The sequence below is a fragment of the Marasmius oreades genome, chromosome 1 (genome assembly GCF_018924745.1).
Source record: "Marasmius oreades isolate 03SP1 chromosome 1, whole genome shotgun sequence".
Lineage (NCBI taxonomy): Eukaryota > Fungi > Basidiomycota > Agaricomycetes > Agaricales > Marasmiaceae > Marasmius > Marasmius oreades.
Window position 1 is genome coordinate 1,886,485 of NC_057323.1, and position 20,049 is coordinate 1,906,533.

Consider the following 20,049-nt stretch of genomic DNA (forward strand, 5'->3'; position numbering starts at 1 on the left):
TTCTCGTTTTCTATTCTAGAAATATGGAGTCTTCACGAACACAATCGTGTAATGACGCGACTTTTGACATTACGTTTTTGAGATACATGACAGCCATGACTTTGGCTAAAACGTTCTACTTCCGTGTCCACCGGTCTTCGCCAGAGTGACTCCCAGCTCGTTTTGGGCTGGCACTGCGAGCGCGACCTTCTCGTTTACCAGGTTCCCATCCACCCCCACCGTGAGCTGGTGGAGGGTGTAATCTCCGCTCGAGCCGTTGCCCGACTCGTAATGAGTCCACGAGCTCTTTCGAAGCTAACCGCAAGTGCATAAAATTACAGAAACCTCCACGATTGCATTCCCCGTTTTCATTTTGGCGACAGCATGCTTCACGGAAATCGGTGACGGGGGAGAGTTCTGCATAAAGTGGTCGACCTAAAATAAAAGGTATCAGACGAGGTCAGGTTCCAAGCAAGGAATGCAGAGTCGTGAAAGTTCGCACCTGCGTACCAACGGTCGTTCAGGTTATCAACTGCAGCTTGCGCCTCTGTCTCCCATTCGTATCTTGCGTACACATTTCCAATCAAGTGGTCACCCACGTTATCACAAACCTAACAAATTGATAATAGTCAAGGTGCCGTCCTGGCATTTGGCAACTGATACATACATGTAGCTCAAGGAGGTGCCCGAATTTGGCGAGCTCGCAGTATAAGTCTTCATACACTGCGTCAAAGCCTTCCTGAAGTTCCTTTTCGGTCAACTTGCAAACCGGATCGTGAGCAGGGTTATGATACACGTTTGGCAAGAGAATGGTCTGTGAAAATGGAGGCCTGATATGTTTTCGAGAGCAGCGGTCGCCGTGGCGGCATGCGCCAATCTAGGAAAATTTCATTAGCGGAGGGCGGGGCGATATTGGCTGATTCCAACCTTGTAGTAGAAGGAACAATTGACACGGTCTTGTTCCGTTCCAAAAATGTTAGCCTATTTGGCAAACTCTGCTGTGAGTGATTTTCTGTAAGAAAATGTAACACGAATCCTACCAAGTGAGAAGCCATTTTAGTCGTATAAGTGCCAAGATGATTTGTGGGTTCAAGTTTGGTATGCTGAGTCAGCAACAGGTTCCACCTTTCCTCCTCGGAGTCGTTGGTACTCTTCAAGCATTCAGCTCAGCTGCAAGATTCAGCACAGATGACATTAACAAGACCTGGGTCGACAGACTTATGAACCGTGGGACCTAACATGTTTGTTATTTTCTGCATTCGCAGTCTTCAAGGTTCGTGACATGGACCCCGGAAAATAGTCAAGTCGGTCGAGTCACTCTTCTCACTGGAACGTTTCCGGAACGGATTACTTACAGGTATGCGTGTTTGTACATTAAAGCCCAAGGTTTGGCGGGATATTCCCGAAGTCCTGATGGAAACTGTCTATGACAGGCGTCCTGGCCAGACTTCTGGAAAAGGAGATGTGGGGGGATAACCGAATCCGATGTTCCATCGGTGGGTCACAGGTAGACCTAGATTTGGCAGAGTCGCCTGAGTGCCGTTGTGCTGAGAATCTCGAGCGGTATTGCACTTTGTCGGTCGGGACCCTCGTAAGCAAGAGACTCAGACTGGTGGCCCCCGAGTTCGCTGCCGTTCCGTTGCTGAGTGGGCCGGTTTCTCGTACATATCTGGGAGAATCTTTTGACCCTTTCCACCATCCTGTTGTAAGTGTATTCCACAGTTCAGTAGCTTATTCGGTTGATTAAGCGAGTTAGTTGACAGTGACTGCTACCTAGAATGCTTCTACTGAGTCGTAGAATGCCTCGTGTCCGACGACCCCAACTATTGAAATACAAAGATATTGTATTGGCTCAAGCAGCAACTCTCAAGTACCCTATTCTATTCTCATCCACTTACATATCTGATATCCATCTTATCTCGAACTCTAAGCGTAGCGTAAATGGCTTGGCACCTCAATCTCCTCGCTTTTCTCACTGCCTGCGAGTCTCATCCCTTGTACACAAAACGATCAAAAGAACGACAAGCATGGGAGCTCCGCTTTTCTGCGTCTGACATACCGATTTCGGCTACGGCATTTGCCATTCATGTTTTTCACACCCGCGAGAGGAAGAACAAAGCGACCACGACCGATCACATCACATCACAGAACCACAAACCACAAACCATCCCAGACCACTCTCTGGTGGGTTTGGTGGGTTCCTGGCTGTGAAAATTTATTGGCCATGAGAAAGAGCGGCGGAGGCGAGCTGGGACCAATGTTAATTTTCAATCTCGTTCTTGGCACTTGAACCATGATATTCCCGAATCCCCGGGCGTTCTTCCTCAGCTTCCTATTGAACTTTGTATTACCATTGCTCAACAGCTTTTTGATCTAGAAGGGGTTAAATCTCTTACTGATAGCCCCTAAACTCGTCATTCAACACAAAGCTCCTCGTCAATCGGGGTGATCTGGACTTCCTCGCTACCTCAGCTACTATAACCCATGTCACGAAGTCGAATTACAAGTCGGATCAAGTGGAAACCACACAGACTTGAATTTGTGGAGACTCCAAGTCTGTCCAATGAGGGGAACACGAGGGACCCGCTGCAAAAGTCGATATCCAGAAATTTTGCAACTTAAGCTTCTGGTAATTCGTCAAGGTATATACTTATCTCAGTGTTATGGTTACATGGTACAAAGGAAGATAACTACAGCATATCTCAGGCTCTAGAGGGCTCCCAAGACATAAACGAGTCCTCTCGTATATATGAATTCGGGTTCATGTTTAACATATCCCACGGCTGATGACTAGTGTCTGATACTGGCGACACGGTCGAGAGGTTTACGTTCTGAGTCAGTTTGTGATTGTAGTCACTAGGACACCTGGCATCAAAGTAGGAGCCCACCGGACAGGCTTGTCTAGGAAGGGTAGCGTTCGTCGGCATGGTGTAAGTGTCGAGCGATGTGAGTCGGTTGCTATATAATGAGTCAAGGTCAGTCAGAAAGTCGCGAAAAAGTTGCTATAAACTTTCCTAGTGTAAACATCCAGTTCGGCAATATGTTGATGAAGGGTGCACGGTGGACCCATTTGATGGAAGCGGGATTGAGCCATGGTCTGAGCTGCTTTGCGAAGTCGCAATGATAATTCGAGTAAGGCGTTGTAATTGTCGGCTTCAGCCAGGCAATTACATCGCGTATTTGCGTTCTTCTCCGAGAATGGCTCGCAATAGAGCAGATCGCTTTGACCTCCGTAAGCGCCATCATACCCTGAAACGGGTCCACTGGGATAAGGCGAGAACAAGGCAGTTAGATCCAGTCGAGGAGGGGCTCTGGGATCGTTTAGTAATGTGAAGGAAGACTCGCTGGATGGCGTAGTACTGCCGGGTGAAGGGGAGCTAAGGGCGGGGGTGTTGACTGGAGGACTATATCGTGCCGGGCTTGGTGCACCAGGACTCGATTTGGAGAAGTAACACGTGGGCGATGTTGCTACTGCTGGGCTAGAAACCGCCTCACCGAATGCGCCAGACCTGACTGGCTCATTCGAAACAGTAATTTTTGGGTCTCCCATCGGATCCTCTCGAGGTTGTACCCATCGCGGATGTGGTTTATTCTTTAACTAGGCAACAAAAAAGTAAGCAAAATCCCCCTGTAACAGAAGAATTTGACCCTTTACCTCCCGGATCACGCCTTCCAACTCAGCCACTCGTTTGAGCAGCCTAGAGCTCTCATCTTGCGGGTCCGAACGTTGATTGGGGTCGTCTACCTCGTAGACACACAATCCGGTCTGGTAGCACGAGTCAGCATTCTCGACGAGCATTGATTGAACGAGAGGGTAGCCTGCACTCACCAGGCCGAGTTGTGTGCATCGCGAACATGCAGGACGCCTTCTATCGCACTATCAGGGTAAATTAGCAAACAATATAAGATTAAGAAGAGAAGATATGGTTACCATTCGCTTCGAAGTGTGACAATTAAGGCAGGATTGTGTAGTCCGATTACGACGCCTATCGTAAGTCAGCGACTGAGGAGCAACTCAAAAGTGGAAAACATTGACAACAAACCTCTTTCGATGGTCGCCATCTGCGGTTACTTTGGCTTCCGAATTTCCGCTGGTTTTCTTCTTGGCTTTGGTGGCTGGCTCGGTGATCATTTTTTTTTTGGGTTACGGGGAGACCTTGGTTCAGGGGTGGTGGTATTTGTATCGAGCATTTGGGCTTGGCTTGGCTTCCCGACGACTGTATTCAAAGAATAATGGGAAAATAGAAGTGTACACTTTTTCCAGCAGACCCCACCCGACAGGATACTCAGGGCAGCGACGGAAAGTTGAAGTTGATCTATGATCGGAGGGCACTTGTCGAGATCTTACAGGGGAGAAGATGGTGCCACAACTAGAAGACTGAATGGTCGAACCCTCGCATCAGTCTTGGCCTCATTAAAAAGGAAGGAAGAGAGAGGACCAGCGCGTAGCTGTCATAAACGTTTATTGTCGGTGCGTACGGGACCGGATTAATACTGCCAGCATAAGTCTATGCCGAGTGGCCCGTTAGTATATGAATTACTAGATACTAGACCTACTATAATGATACTAGCCATGGAGTATCTGTGATTTTGCATAGCTGCTGCCAAGGAATCGTGAGGTCGAGAATAAACCGAGCAAAACCCTCAATAATTAAATAATAATAATACCCTAGAAAGTACACCATTCAACCAGTCTAGCAAGGGAGTTCATTAAGTGGATCATTACCGATTGAGCGTCCCCGAACCACGACCTCGGTCCGCCGCTAGACATTCACATACAGAATGGTCGGCGCCAAGGACACAAAGAATCACTTTGAGTAAACCCCAAGTTTCCTTCGGCCCTCTGCTACGCGGACTTGTGTTGAAAAAGGTTATGCTCACTAAAAGTTACGTTCAATTGTTGTCGATGTCATGCTTGGCATCACAGGCAATGATACAGTCGAAAAGCGCAGCTATAAATCCCTCTCGAACCCCGTAAACACTGATACTGAAGGACATATGAAAGTAACTTACATTGTACATACTTAGCAGAAAGAATCTCCGAGAATCTGAGCCCACATTCGTGCAACAAAAAAGGGGTGGCGGCAACTGATGTCGATTCCGGGTGATTCACACTGGTGTGCGGTCCGGAAGAGAAAAAGGAATGTTCTCTTTCGTGGATGGCATCCACGCCATGAGCAGACTTCTTCTCCGAAATGCTGGTATTGGCTCTGATTCATGCGTTTGCCAAGACATTACGGTCAGATTGGAAACATTTGGCAGTTGAATAGCGATAAGGGGACTTGTACTTTCAGCCCAGTAATCGTGCTCGTATTTGATGCGATGACGGACCTATTCTGATTGAAGTTTTCGAAGCAGAATGTGGCAGTCGCGCTGAAAGAAATGAGCTGTATTACAGATAACAAGGTCGATCCGAGTCACGAAATTATGTTCAAATGAATTAAACAGATATGACACTCCCAAAAGTCCCCAGTAAAGTAATCCACCACGCCCGATATAATGCCTTCCAACCCTCCTCATCAGCAATTCTCTTGGCACAATCCACCAGTCCAAGGTACGGATCCTCTTCATTTCTTAGACTATTCGTAACCAGAGAGATGAGCACAGATCGACAGAGCATACTATAATGAACACTTGCCCAATGACATCTTCATCAGTCCCAGAAAATTCGTTTGGCCCTTCAGCATCCCCGGTAATTTCTTGGGATACGGAATTATATTCCGTGGAAGAGTGGTTGCGTTGAATTGCCAGACGCGTCGCCATCACTTCCAAGGGAGCGAGAACGATGACGCTCAGAGAGAGAATGATCAAGTAGATTCCAAACTTCAAGTATGAGACTTCCTCAAAGAACTTGACGGTCTGACTGGGTAGGAGGAGTCGACGTAAAGGATTGAGTCCCATCACGACAACAGCAATATGGGAAACTTCTGCTGCCAACAAGCCTGGGGTGAGATAAAGTATCCATGGTCGACGGCGTTCAGTCGGAGTCAGTAGCACCCGGAGGGACTTGGCAGCGTTGAGCCAAGGAAGCCTCAGTGGAGTCGTGATTGCGCTGAAAATGACCATAAGATACGATGCAGTCGGAGTTCTGGTCAGGGAACTCACCGATATGTCATGATAGACGTCGGAAGCGATATTAACATCAAAAGGGTGCTATAAAACAAGGTGCCCAGTATGCTCGCTTCTGGAGCGCGGTACTTCCCATGGGAGGGTTTCGGTGTATCCATGAAAGCGATGATGAGCCCAGTCACGAACGCGGTACTCAGCAAAGTTGGCACTTCACAACGAGGTTTCGGTTCAATTTAATGCAGGCTAACTGATGTGAACAAGAACTCACTGAAACCCTTGTACAGCCCGAGAACCCCCTGCATGTGGAAATTTGAGATAGACCGATAGAAATCCGAAAAGATGAGTATACCTCAATGTTGTAGACCCTTCTCATCATCCCAAAGTACGACTGGACTACCGGACCTGAGGACCTTATTCATTTACTGTTCTCTGGGGAAAACCAAGGACCTACCGGTGTGTGGTTGAGCACCGCCCTCTGCGTCCAACTGGAGTCCCTTGGGATTGTAGTTCGCCCTGAACCTTACAAGTACTCCTGTGAGGGGAACGAATATAGCTAGACTGACAGATATCGAGAAAATGATCGCTAGGAAGTCGAGTATTCCGATTTGCATGACTGTAAACGGTGGTGGTGGTAGCTGCTGCGCGGCCACGAACCCCAACCACTGCCAGCTGTCATGTGGCAGTGGCGGTCACGTGATATTGATCAAAGTATATAACGGAGACAAGGGTAAACAGCTTCTTGCTTCCGAACCATCACCCACTCGCCGACGTCGCCCTAAATTTCACTTTCAACACTTTCCAAATTTACCTTCATTTTCTATGTCAAAACTACTGCATGAGCTACTTAGCCAATAGATGTCATCACGCTCGAGCGCTTTTGGCTTTTTCTCGTAAGACACTGCGTTTGTGGTCTAAAGAAGACTCAAAAACTTAAATAGATCTAGGGTACACCATCTAATTGTTCGATTGTCCTCCAAATTGGCAAAAGACTAATGGTATCCATCGATATTGGGAAATGCTCTAAATCTGCATCGATCTTTCTGGTCCAATTTACGTTCCCAAGCCGCAACGACTGATAGGCACTCAAGGCAGAGCAGTTGGTTTACGATGAAGTAGAATAATTTGCCTTTGTCCTGGGCCTCGCAGGAGTCTGAATTTAGAGGGTATCGTAACGGTGTTTCATTGAGTTGCACTTTCAAAGGCTATTCCTTTCGTCCCTAGTGTGCTGATTTACGCGCAACTTGTGAATGAAGCTGCAAATTTTTCTCTCTTTCCCCTCGAGACTACTGTGGTGTGCACAGAAACGCGATCTATATGGAAGCTCTGTTCCATCTTTCTACATGTGCCATCCTGGACAAGGCGTGTCTGTGGTGGTGTCGTTGGTGGTCAAGTTTGGGCACTAGGTGCGCTGGCTCTCGCATACCAATTGTAGCTCTAGTTGATCACTGTTCTCGCGAAGTTGAAGTTAGTCCGACGACCACACCATCCTACTATTCCGACACCCTCACCTTCTGGACTGACGTTTTCCTTCGAGGGTCATGTCGACTATGCATGGGCAGGGGCGGAAGCCTGTTGTCATTGTCCAGTTTCTACTTGCGCCAACGCCTACAAGCCCTCCACTACTGCCTTGCGTGTTCCAGTCTACCTGTTTCTATCCCATGCGAACAATGCGATCGTTTCGACGACAAGTTAGCTATGTCTTATGTTCGTTGTACTAGATAGTCTTTATGAATGCAAATCCATTGTTATGTGCCACAATCATTTGGCGCTCCGACGAGCTGTGTTCTGCATAATAGAGTTTGTCAGTCTGTTGAGGACGTTCGTCACCGTTGTCCAAACCTTGAACTAGGCACAACTTCCTGCTGCCTCTTAACGCTCTCATTAATTATTAGACCGTCGACTATGTCGTCGAGCCACGAAGCAGAGAAGAAGGCGATTGTGAGTGTTTTGATGATTTGAGCGATACTAAGGTGCTCAACATTGGGTCTGAATTTTTTTCTCCTCTTCTCCTTACCAGAGAGCCGCCGCGCTAAACGACCTGAAATTCAAACGAGCAATTCACTCAAACCAGTCTTCGTCATCTTCGTCGGGATCGACCAAGATTCAAGCCTCTTACAAGCAACCTCCGCCGCAGTCGAGAGATGGCACAATTTCTTCACGATTTTTTCCGGTTACCTCTCCTATCATCGGCAATATCCTCGTACCCTCCAGTCCTTCACCATCTTCTCAAAACCAAGGAAACTATCATCCATACAGCTACCAGCCTTCCACTGACGTGGCATCGGGTTTGGGTCGTGGACAGTCGCGTCTGTGGGGATTGCAAGAACACTCACCTGGATACGATCCATCGACTGCTCTTAGCGGTTTCCACAGCGCAAACGGCACTCATCCACCTCTTCATCGTCCGACAATCCCCGGTCGCCAACCTACTCCAAAACGTGGGATTTCAGACGTTGTTGTCCCCCCCGAATCCTCTGGAGCCATCGATTCACCAGGCTCTCCTGTTATTCAACGAGCTGGAAAACGACGCAAAGTCGTGAACGGTCTCGATGCAGCAACATCCTCGGACGAGTCTTTACCCGAAATTGCAGGTCCTTCGAGGCCACGAATCATCAGAGGCCGGACAGAAGCGGAGAAGACAACTCAACCAGATCTACTCTCTGACCCTCGGTTCTTTACGTTCAAGATCACCCATCCTGCTGAACCTCCAGACCGCGTCAAAGCTGCTTGGCTGCAGGCAGAGCAAGATTCCACCAAAGCCACGACGCTACTTCTTGATGCAAAGTGGTCTCCTAATGTCACCCCTCCAAAGTTATCGTTAGCGGAGCGAGGAAAGGTAGACGCTGTAATTGAGGCTTCGAAACAACAACGATTGGCGGTGAAGGAAAAAGGGAAGAAGTCCATGATATACGCCAATAGATTGGATCTGTCGACCACCAGTACCCAGAATACTACTGCTACTGCCTCACCACCCAATAGCGACATTATAGACCTCACTGCATCACCAGCTTCTGTGCCTCCCCGACCTAAGAAGCGTATAAAAAAGATGATATTGGACTCAGAGTCGGAGAACACTGATAGCGAGGACGAAAACCCACGAAAGCGGACTAAGCAAGAGAACACTGTTGAATGGCAGGCATTGACTTTCTTCAACACCAAAGCACCCGAAGCCCTGCAGGAGCTCACAGGTGTGGTACTTTTGTGATACCCCCCGATATATATTTACCTATTTTCCAGGGTGCACACTAGAACAAGCTCAGGCAATTATTGCCAAACGCCCCTTTGATACGGTGGAAGATCTCAATGAAAAGCTCGGACAAGGAAAGAAGAAAGCTGGTCCCGCTGGCATCAGCCCCCGCATGTTCGAGGACTGCGTCGACATTTTCCATGGATACGATATCGTGGACAATCTTCTCGAAGATTGTGAACAGATAGGAGCCAAACTACGTTCTTCCATATCAAGCTGGGGTCCTACCTCTATCGAGCGAGACGATTCATCAGGCAACATAGCTGAGGACGGTGCCCTGAGCCTGCGGACCCTCTTGCCTTCAAAGGAAAGGAAGCTGAAAGGCTATTTGGACCAGCAACCCTCACTTGTGTCAAGCAACGTGAAACTGAAGGATTATCAACTCATGGGCGTTAATTGGCTCCACCTTCTCTATAGGAGCAATCTCAGCTGTATTCTAGCGGACGAGATGGGTGCGGATTCAGTGTTTGTTCATTCTAAGCCCATTATGAAGCTGTTCCTTAGGACTTGGCAAGACTATACAAGTCATAAGCTTTTTCGCTTATCTGAAGCAGCAGGGCAATAAGGGACCGCATCTTGTGGTTGTGCCGTACGTCCGATCATCCTGGTCATTAATATACCCTCGCTTACCGATCAAAAGCTCGTCGACACTTGAAAACTGGTGTCGAGAATTCGCGCGGTTCGCTCCGTCGGTCTCAATACAGACCTACTATGCCGCAAAGGAAGAGCGGGTTCATTTGAGGCACACTCTGATGGAAACTCAGCAGCATCAACGTAAGGATGGAAAAGGATGGGATGTGTTGATCACCACCTATAATCTGGCTCAGGGAGATGGGGATCGCAAGTTCTTCAGGCAGATTGATTGGGATGTAAGCGCGTATTTTGGGCAACCACAAGGGTATTACTGATAAACACATTCTCGAAGTGCTGCGTTTTTGATGAAGGCCACGTCCTGAAAAACTTTCAGTCGCAACGCTATAGGGCTCTCCTACGAGTAGAGTCGAAATGGCGTCTTCTCTTGACAGGCACACCACTGCAGAATAATTTACAGGAGCTTGTGGTTAGTGGCAATAACTTCTTTTGTACACGCTGTGACCTGATATCCCATGAAGTCATTGATGAATTTCATCCTCCCCGATCAATTCGCCGGGACCTTGGAGAATCTACGTGCGATCTTTAAGGTCAAAGGTGACTCCAAAGTCAGCTTGCTTGCCCAAGAAAGGGTATCACGGGCGAAAAAGATGATGACGCCGTTTGTGTTGCGCAGACGGAAAGATCAGGTACATTACAATCTTTCTATAACAGAACACCCATGTAACAGGCCTTACCCTCCAGGTCCTGGATGACCTACCGAAGAAGACGGAGCGCATTGAGTGGTGCGAAATCACTCAGCTTCAGAAATCAATATACAAGGAGACACTGCAACGATCCCGCAAGACAATCATTGAGGCGGTCGATACCCCAGAGCCTGAACAGCCCGGTACCAAATCGAAGGCACCGAAAAAGACTCGTGTCGGAGTGAATACAAAACCCAAGAATAAGCAGTTTGTTGAAAACAGTGCCAACGTCTTAATGGATCTGCGGAAAGCGGCCCTTCATCCGATGCTGTTTCGTTCCCGGTTTACGGATGACATTCTTACCGCAATCACCCAACAACTCTTGAAAGAACCGGATTTTAAGAAGCGTGGTGCATTGTTTGAGATCGTCAAGGAGGATATGACAGTAATGACAGACGCAGAGTTGCAGCATCTTTGTGGCTTGTACAAGGTTGTACCCTTTCTTTCTTGAGTGCGCTTTCTCGCTAATCGCCTATGGACCTATAGTCAACTCAGAAATTCCTCCAACCCAATGACTGTTTTTTGGACTCCGGCAAAATTCAGGCACTACTGAAGCTTCTCAGAGAGTATGCAAAGCAAGACAGAAAGATGTTGATCTTCTCCCAGGTATATTCGTTACGTTTGTTCATGATTGTTTCCCTTCTCAACCGTTCGCTAGTTCACGCAAGTACTTGATATCCTGGAGCTTATTTTCAAGGAACGAAATATCAAATACCTGGTGCTGACGGGCTCAACTCCTGTGGATGTCCGACAATCGCTGGTAGACGAGTTCACGGAGGATGAATCCATATCCGCCTTTTTATTATCTACGAAAGCAGGAGGTGAGGAGCCGGTCGTGTCGACGAGGTTTTTTTTAACTGACATTGAATGGTTGGTAGGGATGGGAATCAATCTCACTGCCGCATCTGTAGTAATATTGCAAGTATTCCGTGGTTACAGTTCATGAATAAACTGAACTTACAATCTCTGTCCATAGGTTCGATCAAGACTTCAACCCCCACAACGACAGGCAAGCTCAGGATCGAGCTTACAGGATCGGACAAAAACGAGAAGTCGAGGTCGTCAGATTGATAACCCGGGGTACCATCGAAGAGGATATGTTAAAGCTCGGGGAGATGAAGCTCGCTTTGGACGAAGCTGTCGCAGGTGAGGATGGGAAAGGAGAAGACGACGATGGTGCACCGGAGAACGCGGTTAAAACGTCATTGATAAAAACATTGCGACAACAGCTGATAGATGAGGAGGGCTCCGATTCTACGAATTGAACAGAAACATTTTATGTGTAGATAGCTTCTTGATCACTGTGCACTCATTCCTGTCACCATCCATTCAAAGATCCAATGACTAGGTGATACACTCTATCGTGCGGCCTAATACCAAGTCGATGAGAAATAGAGAGAACAATATGCTGTATTCATCGTGTAACCTCTGTAGTTTTTATTGGGGTTGCGATACGGAAGAGTAAAAACATGAAAGACAACGAGAGCAGAGCAAGCGAGATGATGACGGTACCGGCGAGTACAAGCAGGGTGAAAAAAGGGCAAATTTCGACAAGAAATTATAGGCAAGGCATCGTGTGCTAGTTATATGCGCCTTGAGAGGTAGGTAGTGGCTCCACAACGAAAGCCATGATCCAAAGGAGGTATGAACTCTGGTTTCCATCTAGAAACAGTTCAGAAGGGTAAATGGCTGAGTAACCGAATACTCACTCATCCTATGACTGTGGGTCATCACCGAGGATGACCACGTCAACGTCCTTATTCGTCTTTACTTCCTCTTTCTTTTGCAATAACTCCTTTGCCTCTGGACTTGATCTCCAAGTACTAAGACGATTGACCCAAAGTCTCTTCGACTTCCAATGACCCTCGCACATCGCCAACAACGGAAAAGCATCCTCCATCCATTGAGTGTATTCATTCAGGGTCTCAGCAGAGACGGCGCGGAAACGGGGAACATCTGCTTGGGTCTTTTTGGTAAGATCAATCCAAAACTTATGCACTTCGGCATAAATCATTCGTTTTTGAGACCAGGGTATGGGTTTTCCGTTTTCGTCCTCGAGGAAATGGTTGCCCTTTATTTTAGTGGATTCAAAGAGGGCAGCGCGGAAGTCGTGTTCGTGCCAGTACTTGATATTAGGGTACTTTTTGGTCTGGAAGTTGGACGACGAGTTGAGAGACTCAGATGGTGGTTTCTTTGTGTTGGAAGGTTTGGACTTGTTCGTTTTAGAAACAGAGCAACCAGATTTCGCCTTGCTTGAGGGTTTGGAAGAGGCGGGTGGCGAAGGAGGCTTTTGGTCTTGGGGCGTTGACGAGGACGATGCTATGTAGGATGGTAGAAGAGATGATTCACCGCTCTGTCGGGACTGCTCACGCCCCTCGAAGGTGTTTGATGCGAAGGTAATCCGGAGAGATTTGGCGAACGCAAGAGCAAAATCGATCCAGTCACGGCCAAGCACAACTTCACAAGTGGCTGGATCTTCTGTGACAGTAAAAGGAAAAGGTGGATGAGTGAGGTAGTTGCTATCTTCACCTGCGGACGGAACTTTAAGCACAGATACATTGAGGAAGACTGTCATTCCGAGAGAAGCACGGAGACTCAGAACAGATAGGAATGAAGGGGAGATATGAGAATGGTTTTGTTCAAGGGAGTGGATGACGGCTCCTTCCATCATATCGATGAGATACGGCGTAGGATCTACTTAAAATGCGTTAGTTGTGAGCTCAGCTAGGATTTCATGGGCAACGAACTACGTCGAGAAGTTGAGAGAGGTTGTTGTCGTTGCGGAGGAGCGTCAGAGTGTTTTGGATTTGCTTTAGAAGTAAAAGAAAGTCTCGATCCGGCTGTTTTGGTGAATGGACTGGGCGAAGAAAGGCTTTCTTGTGCGTGGGCAGAAGACTTGGAGTTCGGAAGGGAAGGGGCAGATCTGGAGTGTTCGTATTCAACTGATGAATGGTCTTTTGATGAAGCAGAGTTATTAGCTGTGGATGGATGGTAGATAGCAGTAGGCAGTGCAGGTCCAGAATGACTAGGAGAATGCGAGACGGGCGCAAGGTTCAGCGGTTCAGCGGGGTCCAGTGACTCTATATATCTTGGAGGGGAAGTTGAGGGTGTTTGTAGCATGCTAATAGGATGCTTGTACTGCAAGGACTGTTGACGTGGCTGGGAATACAGAGCTGTTTGAAGATAGTTTCTGACAAGCGTTGTCAGCTCAAAGCTCAATAAACGGTAGAAGCATCTCACTCTAGTGTAAGGTATTGATTCAAAAGATGCAAATAAGCGGGATTACCAGCTGCAACGAGGTGATCGTGAGATGCATTGGCGAGGACCATGACTTCCAGATCACTTGTAGTGGTTTCCTTTTTCCAGCTAGAGGGAATATGCGCATTCTGATACTCAGCGTAAGGGTGAAAATGTTGACGAGTAGTTCTGGGCCGCCGACCACCAGAATGTTCCTCCATGTCGAGGGAAAAGCGAATCATTGGCTATCTACGTCACTTATGTAACAGCTCGTGTGACCGTGATATGACAACTTCAGAGTGATGCTTGTGCTTGCTTTTCTTGACTTGGAGGGGACTCGCTTCCTCGTTGCTTCATTCCGGTACTGCGTCGCACCTTCACTCTAAGGGCTCCTCGTTTCATTCCTTCGCGGCTTGATGGAATTGAAAATATCGAAGACTACGAACCCGGCGGGTACCACCCAAGTACCACCCAATATCCATAGGTGACACCTTTGACCTGGGCCGCATCAGGGTCCTTCACAAACTCGGATTTGGAGGTTCTTCTACTGTTTCGCTAGCACGCGACCAACAGGAGGGGGCAAAATCGTTTGTTCAAGTTTCAAGTGATAGAATGCTTCCTCATCCAAGGCCCCGAACGAGATTCCCGAGAGGCTGGCCATTTCCCAAAAATCTCAGAGCCATTCTCACGTCCTCCGAGTCTGTCAAATTCCAGACTGTCTATCACCATTTCTTCGTACAAGGCCCGAATGGTTCTCGTTTATTCCTTGTGTCTCCTCTTGCAGGCCCGAGCATCCGTGCCATGTCTGATTCTCCTGGCTGAGTTGCTGGTAGTCGACGACTACGTGTAGACTTAGCTAGGAAGGTCTCTAAGAAATAGCAATAACAGTACACCACATGCACTGTGCGGGTGTCGTTCACGGAGGTAAAGAGCATTCTCCTTTCTATTGACCACCGAACAAATAATCATAATCCCATATAGACCTGATCACTTCAAACATCTTATTTTGCCTGTCTCCCCACGTCACTGAATGGTCAGACGAGGAAGTATACACTCATCTGGGTGATCCCGAGACGGAGGATGTCAGAACTCGTGACGGAAAACCCCCCGGCCCTCAAGCATCGGCCGTTCGTATTCAGATGGTGGGTCATGCTGCTTTCCTATCTGGTGCAGCTTGTCCTTAATACAGCTTCTAGAAACTCTCAGGAGCACCCAGCGTGTTCTTGATCCTCTTCGCTCTTCGGTTGTCATTCTCCTCGAACCATAGATTGCGCTCCGTAAAAGAATCCCACCAGGAGTGGGTAATCGTCCCAGCGTCTCGACCGTCTGTTTGAGAATGTGACTCCCCAGGAACGATTCAAAGAGGGCGAATCCAGAACGAATTTCGAAAATGGCACACGCGAGCGCCCAAACATCCGCCTCTGAGCCTGCGCGCCTCTCAAAACATGCTTCCAGTGCCAGATAACTAAACGCCGTTACGCAACGGGGTAAGACTGGCCAACATCAGGGACAGGAGTACTCTCTTGGAGGAGCGAGGGGTCCGAGATCTTGGAATTCTGGATGGGTTCGACGAGCACAGCTGGTGCGTGAAGAGCTTGGGGCTCAACAGCCTGAGGAAGAAATTGAATTGTTGGGGGATCTTTTGGGGGGATGTTGGGACGTGGACCGGAGGAGAGGATTTGTATGCAAGACGTCGTTCGGCATCCCTGGTTCACTTTCTAAAGTTCCGTTCGGTTCGTCACACTCATTGCTCCTTACCCCATCCCGTCTCTACACGATTATCTCTGGATGGGATGAGGTCTGATGTTTTCCCCCTCTCGCACTGAGAGGCTTCAAGTCACAGTGTCGAATCAGATGATACGAAGGATGTTCCTCGCTATGAATAGATTGTCCAGGGTACTAAAAGCTCCCTTCTCTCTCAGCCTATTCAATGTAGTTTCTTCGCCATTACTCTCGACCGGAACGAATCCTTTTCCGTTCTTGTACTTGAACACCCAGATTTCAGGGTTAGGAGCGGTCTACGTTGCAGGTAGTGCCGCGGTCACGCTGGAATCGACATTATGGTGGAGGCTGCAAGGGATCGAATTGCAATAGACTGGCCAAAATCACTGTCCAGAAGAACCTCCGTAATTTGTGGCAGTCTGGATACACTTACCTCCGCCCACGTCCCAGCGCGTGTTGTCCTGTGGACCCCGTGTCCGCCCCAGCCTTCAGCCATACACCACCGCTGCTATCAAAACAACTTAATCACAGCTGTGTCCATGCCTTTGGCCTGGGCTGCTTGGGTCATAAGGTTTGTACAACTGTAATAAGAGCGGGTTCGACGGTCTAGTAACCTGGTGATGCAGACCAGACGTGGGTGTCACTAAAGGCATGCTTTCCACAAGTTCGCGTAAGGATCCTCCAAGATTTCAATATCAGCTTTCGAGTCATATTTGACAAATACAACAAGTAGATGACCTCTAACCACTCCAGCACGAAACGCTCGTGCTCTCCTTAGCTATACAAACGTGACGCAAAAAAATAAAGTCCAGATATCCTATAGATTTGTGTCAGTCGGATTACATTTATAAGTAGCATTTGGAATCGCTGATATTAGAGTTGTATTCTCACAGTCACTTCTGTGCATCCACATTCTTCGATATGGCAGCCTCTCTCAAATCGGTCGATCAACTCACAATGACTTTTCTTGTCGATAACTGTATCGAATGGTAAGTGGCGTAGTCTCGTTGTTCCTGGCAATGTACTCATTTCGCCCGACTAGGTTCACCAAGCTTCCCCCAGGGTTCTCTCTCGAGATCAAGACCCATCTTCAAGAAAACCATATGAGAGTTGACAAGCTTACAGATACTCCCATCCTCGATTTCGACAAGTTTTGCTGTGGTATGCTCACTTCTAAACCACTCCCAAGCTCAACCTCTTACTGGACCCTGCAGGCGCACATGGATTCGCCGCACTTATCGTAGGGAGCTTTTCACATCTTACAACCCTTCCCTGACAGCCAACATTGATTGCTGATTCCGACAGGAAACTGAAATGGAGGGTGAACCAAGACAATACACACTCTTCGACACCGGCCCAGATAACACAAGCCTAGTCCGCAATATCCGTGCCATGCAAACCCCGGTAGAGAAGATCACACGCGTTGTTCATTCCCATTGGCATAGCGATCACACTGGCGGCCTTCTTTCCTTCCTCGACTTTCGACAGAATCATCCGTCAAGCGCAGATGCAGCTCCCTGTATCATCGATGTCCACCCTGATCGACCCGTTGCCAGAGGAATGGCCTCGGGACCGACATATACCAAGGTGATAGCCCGACTTAAAGAAGATCCATCCTTCGAGTCGATTGAGAAATTTGGTGCAAAAGTGGAAAAGAATGCGGAAGGACACTCTGTTGCGAATGGAACGGTGTGGGTGAGCGGAGAGGTTCCAAGGGTTACGGATTTCGAAAGTGAGGGACTAAAGGGGCATATGAGGTGGAAAGACGGTCAGTGGGTGTCCGAACCTGTGCGTAGCCTTCTTTCTTGAACTTCTAAATTATGGAAGCTGATCTTACTTGTCCAGCATATCATGGATGAACGATATGCAGCAATCGATGTAGTTGGGAAAGGCCTTGTGATAGTCAGCGCGTGAGCCTGGAAAGCGTTGAACCTTTGAATCAGAGCTCATTGTGCCTACAGATGTTCCCATGCCGGTATAATCAACGTCGTCAAGTCAGCAGTCGATAAATTCCATCGACCAATCTACATGGTAGATGAGCACTACTTTTCACTACCGTGAGGGAAAATAACTCAAGGTCTTCTCAGATTATCGGCGGCCTTCACCTTGCAGGAAACGATATGTTTCCTCGCGTGCAGCCTACTGCTGAATTTCTTTCCAGAACTCTCCGACCATCACCTACCTATGTTCTCCCTATGCATTGCTCTGGATTCCAGGCAAAACTGGCTCTTGAGAAGGAGCTCGGAGATGGATGTGTTCCTGCTGGAGTTGGCATAAAGTTCGACGTGACGGGGGATAGAGGACATGACGCCAGACTTAGTGCTGCTTCGTACAAGTGATAAAAAGTGTGAAATCCAGATTCCCAAAAGTAGCATAATAACATTACCGTACTACAATTAATGGTGAGCGACTAACAAAGTATATCTGAGAAAAATAACCATGACACTGTCCTCTTATCCAAGGTAGTGCCAGATGAGCCAAAAACAGAAGAATGTGAAAATCGCGCCAGCGATGAATATGTACATGTCCTGTGTACTGGATGATCATTAGAATAAGTACTCTTATGACGTTCTGACAGACTCACCTCCGCCGTTCAATCCATCCAATGACATTCCTACTCAGCCCCAGCGTGTTCGCGGCCCCGATTAGCCTCGAATGTGTCCCCTTCAAGATATTTCTTTGGTCCACTAGATTGTCTAGCACGTCTCTTCCTTGTGCTAGAAAGTCATCCAATTGAGCATGAGTATTTTGGATGAAAGTATGCTCTCGTAACACATGGTCTTCTCGTAGTTGCGGAGTCGGTCCCCGGAAAGGCGATTCCGAGTGTTCCGAAAAAGAGGAATTAGATGATTGCGGTCTCAGACCAGGATGTAGCATAGATTGGGGTTGGGTGGTTTGAAACCGACGTCGTGTGTCGGAGGAGGGGCCTGACGTACTGAGAGATGTGCCGGTGAAGAGCTCTGCTCTTTGAGCCGCCTCTCGCTGTAATGCGAACCCGTTGGTAAATGGGTATTGATTGACACGACAACTTCAGCGCACCTCTGCTAGAGCTTGAGCTTTGAGAGTCTCGAATTGACTTCGAAATTCATTGTAATCACTTCGAAATTTCTGAACGCGCCTTTTCCAACCAGGGTTGAATACCATGTGAGTTGTATTTCATACTGTTCACGCTTACATTTGAGCCTTTTCTTGCTTTGCTTTTATCATTTCGCGTTTTGCCATAGAGTCGTAATCATCTATTGTCCGGTGCATAGCCGCCAAGGAAGCTGAAATCTGCCCTAACATGTGCTACCTGTGAGTGTGATGCACTCTGTTCGGATTGCGAGAGAAAGCACCAAGTAATGCAGGAGAAGAATCGCCATTTCGTAGTCGTTCAAGGTCAGCCTGGATGGAGCTGGTTTGGCGTACACCAGCGGTGTACAGGGAGTTCATGATCGTAGACAGAAAGAGAAAACGTGAGGTCACATGCAGTGCTACGCGCAGCGGCGGGAGGCGTTCATTGTCAATGTCAATATCAACGTGTAACAGCGTGCACGCGGCGAAGATAAGGTAAAGTAACACGAGCGTCTCGATGTTCTGAGTCTATGTTAATGCCGTTTGGTCTTCTTTCCTTTTAATCTGCCTGCTTTCCCCCCAGCCAACTCTGCTTTCTGTGTTCTCCGTGCACGCTGCTTCGATCTTTCTGCTTTGCGAGCTTCCTTGGTCTCGTATCGTATCTTCTTCGGCTTGGGTTTCTTTTGACTATTTATATATCTTTTCTCTCGTGTTGTAGTTTGCGGCGGCTGCGGTGGTGGTGGTAGCGTAGATTTGGGTCTCTCAGCGTCGTCTTTGGGACCATGTAACAAGGCGTCAGGGTCAAAATCTTCCACGATGGCGACAGTGGCGAGGACTTCATCGTCAGCAAACTCTTGTTCCCGTTCCATTTGATCAGAATCGTTCGGGGTCTGTGAGATACCCTTCCATTCGGGATCATCAGCTGGGGTCTAGACATTGAGTATGGAGGTGGGTACAGAGGGGCACTGGTACATACGGAGTAGAGCACCGTAAGCCTGCTCAACCTGGGCGGCATTCTCCGCGGCTTGTTGCTTTAACATACGCCGTTGCTGGATTAATATGGATCAACATATGTAAAGATGAATGGGGATAAGAGTTTATAGAACCTCGCGTCGCGTTTCTAGACGTTCTTGTTTCTCGCGTTCGGCTGCTTTTTTCCTGGCGGCTTCTGCTTTTGCTACCTTGCGTTTGTGAAAACCAGTTAGGAACTCTCTACAAAAACTGAGTAGATTGGATGTGGCGACACTGGACGGACACACAGTCTGGCATGTTCGTCGAAAACAACTTCCTTGACTTGATTGCGCTTTGCTTTCTTCTTGGAGGCGACAACGGAGTGAGAATGAGTGAGGAGGTGCAAGTTGGAGGAAGACATAGGGAGTGTTCACGTGACCATACAGGGGCAAT

General features: G+C 48.0%; 10 protein-coding genes across 11 annotated transcripts; 4 read left to right on the forward strand and 6 right to left on the reverse strand.

Moving 5' to 3' along the window:
• Positions 1–115: 115 nt before the first annotated feature.
• On the reverse strand, positions 116–1,243 carry E1B28_000554 (uncharacterized protein; the record flags this gene model as incomplete). The annotated part of the gene is made up of 6 exons (XM_043146405.1): positions 1,219–1,243; positions 1,020–1,149; positions 907–960; positions 647–856; positions 482–590; positions 116–414 (listed from the first exon to the last, which is right to left on the reverse strand). Exons 2-6 carry the CDS (start codon positions 1,032–1,034, stop codon positions 116–118), a joined length of 687 nt encoding a protein of 228 aa, XP_043015107.1. The 5' UTR covers positions 1,035–1,149; positions 1,219–1,243.
• E1B28_000555 (uncharacterized protein) lies at positions 1,080–3,033 on the forward strand (the record flags this gene model as incomplete). 2 transcript variants are annotated; one of them, XM_043146407.1, is made up of 5 exons in its annotated part: positions 1,080–1,206; positions 1,280–1,336; positions 1,413–1,684; positions 1,743–1,849; positions 1,916–3,033. In XM_043146407.1, the coding sequence occupies 4 exons, from the start codon at positions 1,080–1,082 to the stop codon at positions 1,743–1,745; spliced, it is 459 nt and encodes a 152-aa protein (XP_043015109.1). In that variant the 3' UTR covers positions 1,746–1,849; positions 1,916–3,033. The 2 variants fall into 2 exon arrangements, with proteins under 2 accessions (XP_043015109.1, XP_043015108.1); XM_043146406.1 differs by having other exon boundaries at positions 1,736–3,033.
• Positions 2,960–4,111, reverse strand: E1B28_000556 (uncharacterized protein; the record flags this gene model as incomplete). The annotated part of the gene is made up of 5 exons (XM_043146408.1): positions 2,960–3,577; positions 3,635–3,745; positions 3,809–3,856; positions 3,911–3,965; positions 4,023–4,111. 5 exons carry the CDS (start codon positions 4,109–4,111, stop codon positions 2,960–2,962), a joined length of 921 nt encoding a protein of 306 aa, XP_043015110.1.
• Positions 4,112–5,342: 1,231 nt separating this feature from the next.
• On the reverse strand, positions 5,343–6,692 carry E1B28_000557 (uncharacterized protein). The gene is made up of 6 exons (XM_043146409.1): positions 6,500–6,692; positions 6,398–6,450; positions 6,317–6,344; positions 6,085–6,256; positions 5,618–6,031; positions 5,343–5,558 (listed from the first exon to the last, which is right to left on the reverse strand). Exons 1-6 carry the CDS (start codon positions 6,657–6,659, stop codon positions 5,420–5,422), a joined length of 966 nt encoding a protein of 321 aa, XP_043015111.1. The 5' UTR covers positions 6,660–6,692; the 3' UTR covers positions 5,343–5,419.
• Positions 6,693–6,789: 97 nt separating this feature from the next.
• E1B28_000558 (uncharacterized protein) lies at positions 6,790–11,991 on the forward strand. Its single transcript, XM_043146410.1, has 14 exons — positions 6,790–6,938; positions 6,987–7,451; positions 7,508–7,986; positions 8,066–9,236; positions 9,286–9,747; positions 9,800–9,884; positions 9,936–10,164; positions 10,221–10,355; positions 10,408–10,575; positions 10,631–11,062; positions 11,119–11,238; positions 11,291–11,453; positions 11,511–11,550; positions 11,609–11,991. Exons 3-14 carry the CDS (start codon positions 7,780–7,782, stop codon positions 11,895–11,897), a joined length of 3,501 nt encoding a protein of 1,166 aa, XP_043015112.1. The 5' UTR covers positions 6,790–6,938; positions 6,987–7,451; positions 7,508–7,779; the 3' UTR covers positions 11,898–11,991.
• A 355-nt stretch (positions 11,992–12,346) lies between these two features.
• E1B28_000559 (uncharacterized protein) lies at positions 12,347–14,090 on the reverse strand (the record flags this gene model as incomplete). Its single annotated transcript, XM_043146411.1, has 3 exons — positions 12,347–13,326; positions 13,380–13,822; positions 13,873–14,090. 3 exons carry the CDS (start codon positions 14,088–14,090, stop codon positions 12,347–12,349), a joined length of 1,641 nt encoding a protein of 546 aa, XP_043015113.1.
• Positions 14,091–14,765: 675 nt separating this feature from the next.
• On the forward strand, positions 14,766–15,203 carry E1B28_000560 (uncharacterized protein; the record flags this gene model as incomplete). Its single annotated transcript, XM_043146412.1, has 3 exons — positions 14,766–14,793; positions 14,851–15,011; positions 15,066–15,203. The coding sequence occupies 3 exons, from the start codon at positions 14,766–14,768 to the stop codon at positions 15,201–15,203; spliced, it is 327 nt and encodes a 108-aa protein (XP_043015114.1).
• A 1,309-nt stretch (positions 15,204–16,512) lies between these two features.
• E1B28_000561 (uncharacterized protein) lies at positions 16,513–17,930 on the forward strand (the record flags this gene model as incomplete). The annotated part of the gene is made up of 7 exons (XM_043146413.1): positions 16,513–16,580; positions 16,634–16,752; positions 16,806–16,831; positions 16,897–17,379; positions 17,437–17,501; positions 17,553–17,622; positions 17,679–17,930. 7 exons carry the CDS (start codon positions 16,513–16,515, stop codon positions 17,928–17,930), a joined length of 1,083 nt encoding a protein of 360 aa, XP_043015115.1.
• Positions 17,931–18,044: 114 nt separating this feature from the next.
• Positions 18,045–19,023, reverse strand: E1B28_000562 (uncharacterized protein; the record flags this gene model as incomplete). Its single annotated transcript, XM_043146414.1, has 5 exons — positions 18,045–18,126; positions 18,176–18,573; positions 18,631–18,709; positions 18,767–18,869; positions 18,927–19,023. 5 exons carry the CDS (start codon positions 19,021–19,023, stop codon positions 18,045–18,047), a joined length of 759 nt encoding a protein of 252 aa, XP_043015116.1.
• Positions 19,024–19,178: 155 nt separating this feature from the next.
• E1B28_000563 (uncharacterized protein) lies at positions 19,179–20,017 on the reverse strand (the record flags this gene model as incomplete). Its single annotated transcript, XM_043146415.1, has 4 exons — positions 19,179–19,567; positions 19,622–19,694; positions 19,752–19,857; positions 19,905–20,017. The coding sequence occupies 4 exons, from the start codon at positions 20,015–20,017 to the stop codon at positions 19,179–19,181; spliced, it is 681 nt and encodes a 226-aa protein (XP_043015117.1).
• Positions 20,018–20,049: the final 32 nt, after the last annotated feature.